The sequence below is a fragment of the Propithecus coquereli genome, unplaced genomic scaffold (assembly GCF_000956105.1).
Source record: "Propithecus coquereli isolate 6110/MARCELLA unplaced genomic scaffold, Pcoq_1.0 Scaffold433, whole genome shotgun sequence".
Lineage (NCBI taxonomy): Eukaryota > Metazoa > Chordata > Mammalia > Primates > Indriidae > Propithecus > Propithecus coquereli.
Window position 1 is genome coordinate 45077 of NW_012150097.1, and position 14420 is coordinate 59496.

The 14420-nt window shown below is 46.9% G+C and overlaps 1 protein-coding gene across 1 annotated transcript in view; it reads left to right on the forward strand.

Annotated features, from left to right (window-relative positions):
- Positions 1–14420, forward strand: part of FRAS1 (Fraser extracellular matrix complex subunit 1) — a 208114-nt gene that overhangs the window by 44699 nt on the left and 148995 nt on the right. Inside the window, 2 exon segments of the mRNA XM_012653893.1 lie at positions 12612–12764; positions 12990–13136. Coding sequence (XP_012509347.1) covers positions 12612–12764; positions 12990–13136 — 300 coding nt within the window.

The window sequence follows — 14420 nt, forward strand, 5'->3', positions numbered from 1 at the left end:
ACGTGCGTCATGAATCTCTAAGATGAAGAAGGCTGGTCATCATTTTCCATGCATTGACTTGCAGATGCCTTTGCTACAGTCTCTCACAGAACTAACCAGTGCTGTGCAGAGCAATCTCCGGGAAGCCCTGAAGTAACTGATGTTAATATTTAAGCAATTTGTTGGCACTCCCTAATCCTAATGGCAACGTGATGTCATGTACCTGTACGCAGATTGCGTACCGCGCTCCTGTCTCCCCTTCCTCCCTCCTTCCTTCCTTTTTCTGCAGGCAGGCAGGGGGGTCACCCAGGGAGGTGCACATTTGCCACCCTTTGCCTGCTGGAGTGCACCACCGTCGATGCTTTTCTTCCAAATCATAAACACTTCTGAGTGCCTTCCGTGATTGTCCCCATCTGTTGTCCCCATTTCTGGAAGGAGGGCCCTAAAAAATGTGGTGAAAAAGTAGAAATGCACAGATTAATAGAGCAACAGGTCTTTATTTTGGAATAAGTGGATACAATGGTGGCACTGAGTAATGGGGAGAAAACCTAACAGCAGTGCTTCAACTGGAACGTAATTAAAACCTGGGAAGGAGCCCGCACGAGCCAGGGTGGTGGCCAGACAAGGTGACATGAAGCCAGAGAGGCGAGAGCCAGCTGTGTTTTACAGCAGCTGCTGCACGCGGGGAGCCGGGCTGGCGCTGCCCTGCGTCTTGCCGTGGTGGCTCCTGGGTTATAAACGGGACGGAAGGGAAGAGCACAGACTCTGACAGGCAGCAGCGACTGCCTCGTTGTGACCCGTCCGTCAGGCCTGGCTCAGATCCCTTCCCTGCCAGGACCTGCTTCCTCGAGGCGTCTCCCACACCGTGATTCCGGTGTGCTGATGACCTGCCATCCACCTGGCACTTGACTCTGGCGTCCTCTGTGAGTGACCTTTTGGGGGGCATCTAATGGCAGGTGTCAGTTCTGAGGGCTCGTCGTGGAAAGGTGCTGTGCCCATTGCTTTGAATGCATTTGCCATCAACACTCACGGTGGTCTCCAGGGTGGGCGCCAAATCTACCCGTATTTTTACATGTGAACAAACTGAAACCCAGAGAGGTTAAGTAACCGGTCAAGATGACAAAGGTCAGGAACAACAGAGCCAAGATTTGAACCTGGAGAGAGAGATTCCAGAATCCACCCACGTAGCCATTTTGGACTCCACAGTGCCGAGTACAGAGTACGATTGAGCACACAAGATCGGGGCTCAAGGACGATTTTTTTGATTTGGCGGATTAATAGGCAGACTGGCGGGGACTGGGATGACAGACAGTGGCTTGGAGAGGCACCGTTGGGAAAAGTTGCAAGAACTTGCTGGTCTGTTTTAAGTGCCGGCGAAGCTGATTTAGACTGCCCTGTGCACGTTTGCTCCTGTTGCATTGGAGCCACAGTAAATGAATAAACTTGAAAGAAAAAACATTAATGCATACTCAATTTTAATAGTTCATATCACTCCACATTTACTTTAGTTTTTTTCAATATATACATACATAGTTGTAGTTAGTAGCTACATATTTCTTTGTTCTCTAAAATATCACTTTAATTTACATATTTCCATAGGTTGACAAATATTGGAAGAATCCACATAATTGTCATTTTTAATGGCTAAGCAGCATTCCATTGTGTTTGTGCAGCTTGACTGGGTTGGTCATTTCTCGTGGACGTGGCCATAGAAAGCAGGGGTAGACTTACTGCTTGGTCCATGTCGGTGGAATGTGACTTCCAGGGCTACAGCTGAGACTAGATTTGTTTTTCATGTTATTATTAATAGCAATATGGTGTATTTGTGGAGTTTTATACTTTTCAAAATATTTTCTCGTTTCTCATTTGATCATTCCCAAGACACCTTCCTGCAGAATTGGGAATACCAGAAAATTCCCATTTTGTGTACTGGAGAATTCAGAGCTCAGTGCAGGGCCAAACTGGCACGTGGGTGGTGCTCGGGAACTGCTGGGTGGAATGAAGGGCTGGAATCGGGTCTCCCGATGTCAGTCTCATCCCCTTCTAATGCATCAGATGCTAATGATTTTGACGATCTCGGTGTGAGCCATATTTTGGGTCTTACCTCTTCTTTTTCACCTTCCTCTTTTTTCCATCTGGTCCTGTTCTTCTATCTCTGTATTTTTTCAATTTTCTTGTGTCTTCTTTTTTTTCCTTAACACTTGCTGCTTTATTTTCCTTATCTTTTTTTTATAATGCACTTTCTTTTCTTATTTCTCATCTTGTCACCCTATCTCTTATTGCTTGAACTATGAATTGCACATGCACTCTCTCTGCAGAACTTTCAGTGATTGTCTCTTCCTTGTTCTCCCGCATTGTGTTTTATTTAAGAGATCACACTGTCTGCAGAGGGATGATTGAATAGTTCAAGGCATTTTTGTTTTGAGCTTTTCCTTTGAGTACAAAAGAACATGAACTATGCTTACATTGAGTCCTTCCTAAATTAAAAAAAGAACTTGTATTTTCTCTTTTGTGTGACTTTTACTGAACAATACCTTACGTAGCTTTAGTAAGGACAGAGAGACTTATTCGTAAGCTTTCAACTCAGGAAGGCTCCCGGTGCCGTCAGGATTGCTGTTGCCTTTGTAACGACCGCGGGTCGGGTCGGGACCTGAATTGCAGAGAAAGTTTTTGTGGGTCTACGTTAAAAGAACACAGCTGAATTTACACCCAGGTTATCCTCTTTAGTACTAAAGATAGTACAACTGCTAAGACTATACTCACCTACTTTTCTCACACACGTATAAATCTCTGTAACAGGCAAAGACAGTGACGTAGTTGCAGACATGAACATCAGTATCAACGTCAGTTCTGACTGTGCCCACTACAGACAAAGAATAATAACTAATGTTTCTTGAGGACTTAATATGTGCCAGCTCATCACATATATCATCTCATTTAATCCCAGCTGCAACCCCAGGACGTTGGTCCTGTGATTAGTACCATCTTCATTTTTCAGGCTAAAATAAGATTAGACATGAGGTTAGAGATGTTGACCCACTTCCCCAGAGTTTCACAGCTACGAAGCACCAGAGCTGGCCTGTGAATCCATCTGGCACTTCAGAGAGTACACGAGTGAGCACTGTGTCACCAGCCTTCATCCCCTGATCTGGTGTCCATGGGACCTTCTTTGCTTCTTGGCATCCTTTCGTTCCCCTTTCTGATACTTTGTGGTTGACCACTCGGCCGTCCGCTGCGTTCTCTACACTCTCAGTCTACAGCTCTGCTTTCTTTTTAGTTTAGCAGATTGACATTATCGGACAGAACAAACAAACCTCACCTTTTCTCCTCAAATGTCTCTGTATCTTCCACTTTCCTTTGAGAAAGGAGCTCCCTCCCCCCGCCCACTTCCCTCGCAGGTGGACGGCACCTCCACCTGTGCCTCCGAGCCCGTCTGCCGTCACCCTCACAAGCTGGTCACACGTTTCACCTTCCTCCTTCCCTATTTTTCTGCTCTTCTTCCTCCCTCACTGTCTTTCCTCTAGGACCTTGGTGTCTTTCTTCCTTGATCATTTCTGTTGTCTCCTTAGAGTCTGTCCCAAGTGTGCATGATGGTCACCGCCAGGCCCTCATTCCCCTCTACCTGCCAGACAGCTGACCCACAGGGACACTGCCAAGAAAGCCCTCCATCTTCATCACCCCCACCCCTATAGATCTTCTTCTTCCTTCTCCTAACTTTTTTGCCCACCCACTGCTGACTTTTCAATCAGTGCAATTCAAAACCATTGAGTCACACCTGCTTTGCAAGGACTCTTCCATGTTTAGCTCACGGCGCTATCTCGCAGGTTCTACCTGTGCAGTTGGCTCTTGGATGTGCTCCCTTTTCTCTGCTTCCACTGTGAAACCCCAAATTCGTCTTTCTCAGTTGATAGTCCCATTTTTTCCATGAAAGGCTCTTCCCCATGAAAGGTCTCCCATTCTTTCCCAAGAGGAGGATAACTCTTCTGGAAGATCAGCTCTGGTTTGCAAGCACTCTCTGATGCTCAGAACTCGTTGTTGGCTCCCATCGCTCATTGCACTGACTGCAAATCCTTCTCCCTGGTTTTCAGGGCTCTTTGTCTCCCTGGGTCCCTGAGCGGGTGCCAGAGGCTCTAGCAATGCTGGTTCTCTCCCCCACTCCACTCTGCACAGCTCCCGTGTGCCCGTGAACTGTTGCGTGTCGTTCCCTCCTAGCGTGGATGTCCTCAGCCACCAGCATTTGCAAACATCAAATAAGCATTCAAGTTCAAGTTTCCCTACTCCCTTGGGATGAAATATTCTCTGGTCCTCCTTTGACACCCGTTGCATTTTGGATGTGGCTTTCTTGTCATTGCTTCATGAGCATCTCAGGGGAAGGTTCTGTGTCTGACTCAAAACTCTGTGTCCCGTGGTACCTTCCACAGTGCCTTACACCCAGCTGGATTGCCGTAAATGTTCATGGAAGCGAACTCCTTTCTATTTTGGGGCTAAACTGAGTACAACATAAATTGGATACAAGGCATCAAGATATATGGGTAACAGCGGAGCTCATGTCACCTTGTGGGAAGTGTGAGCTGGTACTAAAACTGAGAGTTTTACTCTATGTTTGACGTTGCCACTCCCCCCCCTGCCCCCACCCTGTCCTCCCTCCTGCAAGTCGTCTGTTTCCTTGGCTCCGACTGCAGCCTTCCCGACACATGGTAGCCGTCGGCACAGGGTAGAAATCACTGTCGTATGATGTTAAGGTCATTCTGTCATAGTGGTTTTTTATTTGGTTGGTTTTTTAAGGGTAAAACAATAGACATGGACACTGAAAAATAAGTTTCGTTGCTTGTTTGGTTGGTTTCATTTTGTTGTATTTGTTTTATATTATTGTACTAATTCAGAGCCTCTATCAAAAAGAACACATGGTTTCCAAGAGCTTACGGGTGGGCTGAGCCCAGAGTAATGATCAAAAGGGAAAGAGAGAGGATGCTGCTTTCTTTTCTGCCATCCCCGTGTTATTTTCTGAATTCCTGCTCTACGTACCTCACAAGTAGAAACCCATCAACTTAAAAAGTGGAATCAGAATTCATATTCTACAGCCTTCAAAGGGCCTGAGTGTTGGCGTGAAATCATTTCTTTTTTACCTGATGAAGAACAGCTACAAGTGCCGATCACTTTAACCGCTTCCGAATGCACTTAATGGGGCTGCGTTAAAACCTAATCGACTGACAGGACATTATTAAAAATACCACCGTGTGTCTGAATTTGTCTTTATAGGTCGTTATTTATCAGCTAAGCAGTTGCTGCTCCATAAAACCAGCATCCAAAGCCGCCGCTTCGACATTACACATTTACTTTAATATCTCCAAGCTTTTTTGACTTTGTTCCAAAGACATGAAATAAGTCATTTCACTGCCGTGCACGTCCATCCGTCGTGATTGCGGGTGATCCCCACGGATCCCTGAAACAGAGCCTTTGTGATGTGAAGGAAGCATCACGCAGTGATGACCACGTGCAATTTCCTGCAGCTGCGGGGTGACATATTAGAGGATGTTGCAGCTGCTGAGTCGAAATATTAATTTTTTATCTGTTTAGATTTCTGGCACGTCTGCATGCTGTGCATATTTAGAAAACAAATGGAATCTTCTGCTTGCTTAAAAACAAGAAACGTATTTATTCCAGCTAGAGCTAACACTCCATTTCAGGCTACCTCGTAATGTGTGCATTAATTTGCCTATTTAAAGTGTTAATTCGCTGCAGTTATTAGCGAGGAGGCACATACATGCAAACAACTGGAATTCCATCTGCCCCTCCCTACATGCTCATTGTATGCCAGTGATCGGAAACAGACTGCACAGAAATGCATCCTGGGTCTGTCTTCTTTCCTTGTCGCCTTTGATGAGTCTTATATTTAAAGACTCTTCACTGTAATTGCACCAGTGACAACTAAGAATTTACTTACGGAGCAGCCGTGGGAGACATCTGGGAGGCAGCCTCCAGGGTGGCGCTGTTTTTAAGCAGTCGGTGCGTGCACACTCACCACCGAAACACAGCTGAGGTCAGCCTCTTCTTTTTGATTGCAGGCAGGAATGTCAGAGGCAGATGCCTCACCGCACAGATGGGGCTTTTAGGGTGGGATGTTAATCCTCGCAGAGGCTGCTAGATTGGTGGGTTGGAAATTCATCCCCTCTATTTCCGTATCGGCAGTCCTGGCGCAAATGAAGCAGCGACAGTATAAACTTCCTCTGCTGTGTCCTGTGAAATTGTTCCAAATGTCATCCGTGGGCAGACACAGGCGTGGAAGGCAGAGCGAGAGGTCTTACAGGGGAATCCACTCTGGGGCTTGCTGGCCTCTCTGAGGACACTGACGTTTTAATGATGGCCGTGCTCCTGCAGCGTGGGTCCTGCAAGGATCTGAATCGGGGTTCGGCAGATGTTACCACCCGCCAAGAACTCGGCCTCCAAATCCGCTTAGTTCTTAGCAAATGTGCCCAGGGATTTACCGTGTGTACAGTGACCGGTCTGAGGCAGTTCACTGGGACACAACCTCCTCCCACGGTGCCTGGAGACGGGGCTCACACCACCTCTTAATTATGTTTGGGTTGTATAGTTAATAAATCTGGCCGGACGTGGGGATATTTCCCTCTTCATTATCTCCGATCGTAACTGAGGAGGTTGCAAATTGTCACACGTGGCCAGGTCGCACCCTTTCCTCTTGGCCGGAAGTGGGTTTTCAAAACCAGGTGGTACAACCTATGTCAGCCTTTTTCATGGGCCTCCAAATTTTCCACAAGTTCCTAGTGTTCTTGCTTCAATAATTTTTTTCTTTCATTCAACAACTACCTCGGGGATACCTGTTAGGTAGTACTGATTTGGCAAATTCTACTTTGTTTTTCTTTTTAAAGCAGTTTTGAGAACTGACAGTTTGTAAAAAGATCTTTCCCAGTCACACCTTGAAGACAAACCACAAGTCTGTTTTTTCTTTCTTCTCAAAGGACACCCCGAAATCTCCATCCCCGATCACAACAGGTTTCATGTACTTGGATTATGATGTTCTGAATGTGCCTCATCCAACACAAGCCCCTTGAGAAGAACAAGGCGGTGGTGGGATGTTGTTGGCAGAGAAGGGGTTTTGGCAGATGCAGTGGAAGGGAGGGGGGAGAACAGCAGGCCCCGGCTCCTCCCGCATCACAGGTTTCATGCTGAGAGCCGCTGGGTGTCAGAGTTGTCTTGGATCGTTGGTTTTCCGCTGTGGTTCTCATGTCTTCCCATCATGAGTTAACCTTTCATACAAAACTTTCTCATTTAAATCTGTAATAAAAGCAGAGACCTCACTAGATAAACTGACAAAAGGCTCACACACACACTCACACACACACACACACACCGATTTCCAATTGCCTTTACGACAAAATCCAGACTCCTTTTCCTGACTTACGATGTCTTCCAGAAGTGGCCCAGCCAGGTCCTGAGCAGCTCTTCTGTGTGTTCTTTAAGATCCGGCCGTAGTGAACTTTTCTCAGTTCCCTGAAGGCATCCTGTTCTGTTCACTGCCGAGTTTTTGCCTCAGTTTCCCCTCTTCTTGGAACCCTTTGCAAACCCTCTCGCCTGTCCAGCTCATCGTGCAGCTAACTCCCACTCCATGTTCTTGTCTCAGCCTCCTGGAGGTCTTCCCTGCCCCGGGACTGAGCTGGAAGCCCATTCATGGCACCTACACTGTTCCCGTAGCACTGTACGGAACATGTGCAACAGTCTCGGGCCAGCTTGCACCTCAGTGCCCACCATGTGCACTCTTGGTGCTCAGCCTGCTGTGCTGCCATCTCTGTTCCCCTGGGACACGGGACACGATTCAGACACAGCCCTCTGTAAGGCAAGATGCATAGCCCAGGTCCACTCTACTATTGCATTCGTGGTTATTCCACTGAGCGACCTCCAGCTGACTGTTCCGTGGGATGGGGAGGCAGGGCAAAGGGAACGATCTCTCTGTTTTCTTCTTATCCAGCGTCAGTGGCTTTTCCAGGCTGCCGTGGGAGGTGGAGCGTGTAGGGCCGTGCTGATGGAGGAGGGCCTGCGTCAGTCTGGATGTGACGTGTGTGAGCAAATGACTTCACCCCCCAGGGTCTCAGTTTCCTCATCTATAAAATGGGGACAATAACATTACCTACCTCATCTCTTCAAATGGGATTATGCATTTATAATAACAAGTACTGTGCCTAATGTATATTCAGGGCTCAACAGTTGTAAGCTATGTAATAATAAAAATAGGAATTATTCTCCTCTGACATTGCCCTTTAGGAAACAATCTGTAATACAGACAAAGATTTATGCACAAAGATTTTATCATAGCCTTAATTATAAAAGTGGAGACAAATTGGAATTTAAGTGTTCAAATCATAAAAAAATGGCTTTTTGTGTGTGTTTACTCCATGCCGGAATACTACGTAGCCACTAATAATGATGTTTACAAAGAGTCCCTAAGGACATGTGGAAATGCTGATGATATTGAGTAAAAAAAGTACTATATACCCACATTTAATATAATCTCTTCTGTGTAAAAATATATATATGCAAAATTGCATAGGAAAATAACTAAAAGAAAAAATATCGATGTTTGTTTTGACTCCGAAAGGTATTTTTAAGGTCATTTTTTCATTTATACTTTGTAAAAATATTTTTTATATTTTCTTCTATGGCATACTTTGTAGTCAGAAAAACAAAACCTCAAGATCCCTGTTCGAGCCTGCCGGGGCCCCTTATCTGTGTAGATCCCGGCAGCCCCAGGCTTGTGCCTGGAGCCTGCTCGCAGGTGGTACCTGGCGGGATGGCTGCTCGTAGCCCGTCGTGCTCGAGCTCCTCTGGCCGCCCGGGGGAACACTCCATCTCTGGCCGCAGTCGGAACACGGGTATTAATCCGCAGGCCCTTGTTGCTCTGATTTCTGGTTTCTTTCCCTGCACCTCGTTAATCATTTTGAGGTCTCCCAAGGAACTCTCTCCTACAAAGCGATTTTGACTTCAAGCCTCTGAAGGTAAAAAGTGTTTCCCAGATTTTAGGAATTTATTCTTTTCAGCATGGTTTAATAAAAATCAGTCAACCGACCTTCAGAGCATATTTATTTAAGTGGTCTTCTGCTGGGGGCTTGTCTATGACAGGCTGGGGAAGGGAGGTTTGCGTGAACAAGGGAACAGGGGACCCACTCAGATGGCTGCTGTGAAGTGCATCTGTTCGTAAGGTTGGTGTTCAGCATGACTCCTTAAAGCATAGAATGAATACAGGTAGTAAACAAAAAGGGTTAGAGTCCACCTTTCCAAACTCAAGTAGTTTACACTCCTGTGTAAGGCAGAACTGTGAACTGACTCGGATTAATGGGATGCTTTGGGCAATCTGAAGTTGATCGTTTCATATTTTTAGGTGTCAGCAACTGGTTTCCCCATCACCTCTGGGCACTCACTCCGTCCTACAATGTGATACATCTGATCGATGCCTTCTGTAGCTTAACATGTCTCCATGGAAGGATGCAGAGGCCCTGAGTGATTTCAGACTCTGCAACTCTTTTTTTTTTGAGACAGAGTCTCACTGTGTTGCCTGGGCTAGAGTGCCGTGGCGTCAGCCTAGCTCACAGCAACCTCAAACTCCTGGGCTCAAGCGATCCTCCTGCCTCAGCCTCCCGCGTAGCTGGGACTACAGGCATGTGCCACCATGCCCGGCTAATTTTTTTTTCTATGTATTTTTAGTTGTCCAATTAATTTCTTTCTATTTTTAGTAGCGATGGGGTCTCGCTCTTGCTCAGGCTGGTCTCGAACTCCTGAGCTCAAACAATCCGCCGGCCTCGGCCTCCCAGAGAGCTAGGATTACAGGCGTGAGCCACCACGCCCAGCCAGACTCTGCAACTCTTGAGCCTTTTCCGTCGGCTTGTGTCTGTGTTCCCACATCTGGTCCAACAGCCATGTCTGGTTTGAGGCCTCCAGAGACTTGATTAGGAGGACAGAAGAAATTGAGAGTTGTGAAGATTCCCTACATTTATCACTCGGAGGCAGAGAAAGAGAACCCAACCAAGAGGAGTGTTAGACTAAAACCTGACAGAGGAGGGAGAGAGGGTTTCCAGGAGGAGGGCTGGTCAACAGCGCCTTGTGTTGCGGAGATTTCAGGTCGGGTAAAGAACGAGAGGCAGTCGGTAGAGGTGGTCAAGAGCCCATCGGAGACCTTTTCGGGAGCAAAACCACAGTAGAGTTGTGTTGAAGGCGGAGTATGCGGTGAGGAGTTGGAGGGCAAGGAAGTTGGAATGTGAAGGGAAGGCAAGAGATGGGGGATTGTAGAGAAAAGCTTTGGGGCGGTAGTTAGTGTGGAGCATGTTTAGAAGCTGAGGTCAGGAGAGGGTGAAGAGAAATGGAGGATAAGAGGTGGAACGATGTTGAGAATTGGATCAAGAGTGCGGGTGGAGGGATTAGCCAGTCCATCCTGCGAGATGGGAGAAAACGAAATAAAAATGGGACTGGATAGATGTTTTGAGATTGAAAGGAATGGATCCAAGTGCTCAAGCTTGACGGCGTAGATGAGATCACCTGGGAGGGCAGGAGTGGACGGGCAGGGCGGAGTGGGCAGTTGAGAAAGGTAGGGCGCGAAAAGCACCTGCTGGGTGGTGGGAGGGAACGGCGTGACCTGCCCTGGCTTCCCTTAGAGTGACGAACAGACGTCACACTCCTCGTTTGAACAGATCCCTGAGATCACACAAATCCGCAAATGTTTATTTATTGTACCCTCAAAATACCGCAACGATCTGCTTACCTTCTCTTCAAAGCCTCCCCTTGGCGATTATACTTTCGCATTTCTCTAATTGCACGCTAGGGAAACTCCTGTTAGACACAACTAGTCCTCAGACCACGAACACCTGCGGGTCCTGTTGATGCCTGCCTGGGTTCAGAAAGCTCTGCAAGCATTTGCTTTAGAGAGGAAGAGGCCATGGATTTTCAAATAATGGAGCTTTGTTTTCTAGGTTTCCAACCCTCACATTTACCGATTGTTAGGTGGTCATAAAACACTCTCATCCTCATGTGCTCTTGCAACTCTCAAAGCTTTTTGAGTTTCCCTTTGCACACCCAGAGTTGTGCTCCTGGCACTAGGGCGAAGGCACAGAAAAAAGAACAAAATGCTTGGCATTGTGTGGACACCATGCACCAAATCAGAGGGAAATAACCTCCTCATCCTATTTCCCTCCATACGGGCATCACTTCCTTTGTAATTTACTGAAGGGCTGTAGTGAGGATTAATTGGGCTCCTAGGATATCATGAATTGTTCCTAACATTGGCAAAAGGCTGCTTGTAATTTGAAACTCCTGAAGTTAAGAGGAAGGTCAGGTGCTGTTAGTTCGTGTGCTGCTTCTCGAAAAATCCACATTTTTGAGGAGGATTCTTTCTGCTTAACTTCTGGCAAAGCTATAAAGATCCCAGAAAGGGTTCTCGCGCGGCTGAGTGGGCGCTGGGTATGGGAGTGAGATCTGCTTCCTGAACAAGGAACACAGCCAGATGATCGGGAATTAAGAAAGTATCACCAAGAGTATAGAGGGAAAGACCTGTTTTAACAGACTTCAAGGGCAGGCAATCAGTTTTACCAACATGGATTTTTTAGTGAAAGTATTGCTAGAAACTACAATCTCTATCTACAAGCCTTCAAATGAAACGACATTTCCGGGCCCTGCGTGGTCGTTAGCAGGTGCTAACAAGCGCTTCGAACCCTACAGGGGAAGACGGAAAGGCCCTATGATCAGAGCTCTTTCCTCTCCTTTCCTAGATCTTTACTCCTTTTTCATTTTGGTGGGTAATTCAGGATTTGTGGATTTTTCTCTTGCCTTCGGAATGCAGGATGGTAAGTGAGACTCGAAGGGTGATTCCACCCGAAAGCAGGACTGAGGGAGTTGTCACCTTCTAAAGCTGAACCCAATCGAGTTCTTTATTAAAGGGTGACTGTTACGTGAGTGAGAACAAGACACGATGCCGGCTGTGCAGATAATTCGTTTTATAGCTTTAATCCCAACTGGTACAACAGAGCCGCTACGAGCTGTGTGTCAGGTCGTAACAATGCCGTTTCAACTCACAACCCTTCTTCGTGACTTTATCTCTAGTTGAAGGCGAAAATTTTCCGGCAACTCAGTCCAATTATTTCCTAACCCCAGTCCCTCCGTCCCAAAGGCTGAGACTGGTGCACTGACTACGGCAGGCCACGTTTGTGAGAAGGAGCCTTGCGGAGGGAGGACTCGGGGACCCCTCGGAGTCGGGGGCCTGCTGCACTCGGGTTCTCGGAGCTCTGGGGAGAAGTTGATCCTACTGATCGTCCTGTTTCTGTCGGTCTGTTTCTCCCTGTGCCTTGGGCAACTGTCTCCCACACGGTGCTTTAGTACTTGAAGGTCGTTCAGTCGGAAAGGGATGGAAACCTTGATCACCGTGCTGGGCCTGGCCACTTGCTGAAAACCTCAAACACAGTTTGTGCAGGTCCCAAGCTCGTGCTTTGCTGACATGTACGTGCTGCCTTTAGGCTACTCGCGGCTGTCTGTGCTGCCGCGTCGGTGATTGAAATCCTTTCTGCCCTCTGGTGAGGTGATCAGACTTTGTGCTCATGAGCATGCGTGCCTTCTCTCTGCTCTCCTGCTCCCTGCAGACTGCCATCCTCTGTGCCGGCGCTGTGCCGCCAATCTCCACGACGCCGGCAGCGTCTGCCTGCAGTGCCAGGATGCCCGCCACCTGCTGCTCGGGGACCACTGCGTCCCCGCCTGCCCTTCAGGATACTACGCAGAGAGGGGCGCTTGTAAAAGTAAGTGCTGGACTCAAGCACTGCGGCTGCCTCGCGAGGTTCTCCTTAGGGCGGTCGCTGAGGCTGAACTTCCCGAGGGGGGCGGAAAGCAAGCTCAGCACAGCACGCAAACCAGACCGGCAGCCAGACGCGCTCGCACTGCTGGGCTTCTGTTACCAGCACTCGGGGTGACGCTCTAGACAGGAATCCGGCATCAGTGTTTCTCTGTCTCTTGTCCCTCCGCAGGGTGCCACTCCTCCTGCAGAACCTGCCGAGGAAGAGGACCTTTCTCCTGCTCCTCGTGCGACGCCAGCCTCGTTCTGTCCCACATCGGCACCTGCAGCAGCAGCTGCTTCCCTGGGCACTACCTCGACGACAACCGTGTCTGCCAGCGTAGGTTTTTCAAACGAACTTTCTGTCCTTTCCTGCCCCTCTTGGGCCACTGAAAGAAATGTGAGGTTCTTGCTTCCACCTTCTCACCTGACAGCCTTTATTTTTACAAAAGGAAGAAAACTTACCTGCAAAGGCAGTATGAGTGGCATTAGCCGCGTAACTCACATACGAGATTAACTGGTAACTCACATACGAGATTAACTGGTAACTCACATACGAGATTAACTGGTAACTCACATGTGAGATTAACTGGTAACTCACATACGAGATTAACTGGAAGAGCTGGGCCGTGTGGCGGGGAAACACCAGCTGTGTGAGCCTGGACAGGTTAATTTCTCTGTCCTGTTACCTAATTTAAATTAAAAGTGTTCATCTTTTTCATCTTTATAGTTTCTCTCGGCACTCCGATTCTATGATCCTGGGCAGAGAGTGGCACTCGCTCTAGTATGCAGTCAATGAACTGAACGCTTCTCTGGGTGTAATTTCTACATGTATTTGCTGAATATTGACAATGTAAAGGACTTCATGTGCTGCAAAACATTCGATTTCTGCCCAAACAGTCATCATTTTGTCTTGCATGAGAGTTACTTGCATCGATGTCTTATTTCTCAAAAAAGTCAGAATGTGATTAATTGCCTTGAGTCACACACAAACAAAGAGGTAGGATAAATTAGGGAAAGGGTAAATCTGGATGAAAAAAAATTAGGAAGTCCTTTACAGATGAAGGAATGTTTGTGATAGGCTAAGGCCGCTTACTTCGTTTCAATCACTAATGTGTCATTTGTAAAAAATAAAATTTGTCATACTTTTGAAAATGACACTTACAAACAGTGGCGATATTTCAATTTTATGTTCTAGGAAGTACCGTCTTGAAGGAATTATGGAATAGTGGTTAGGAGAGTGGATCTGGAGTCAGGAGACCAAAGTTGAAATCCTAACTGCCACTAACCAGCTTTGTGACTTTGAACAAGTCAATTAACCACTAGGCTCAGCTTCTTTTTCTGTAAAAATGGGATTATAACAGTATGTACAGTCTAATTTTGTGACACTTAGCACAGACTCTAGCAGAGAATAAGCCATCAGCATAGATTAACCATTTTGTTATCCTTATTGTCATCATCATCATCATCTGGAATGAGAAGCAAATAAAGCAGTAAAAGATACTTATATTTTATAGATAGAGCAATAGATACTCCTGTTAGTTCCTTGAGATGTTTGCAAGGATTTGCATTTGAAATGAAGTTATATGGAACTCACCCTTTTACACATCATCTGTTGAGATAC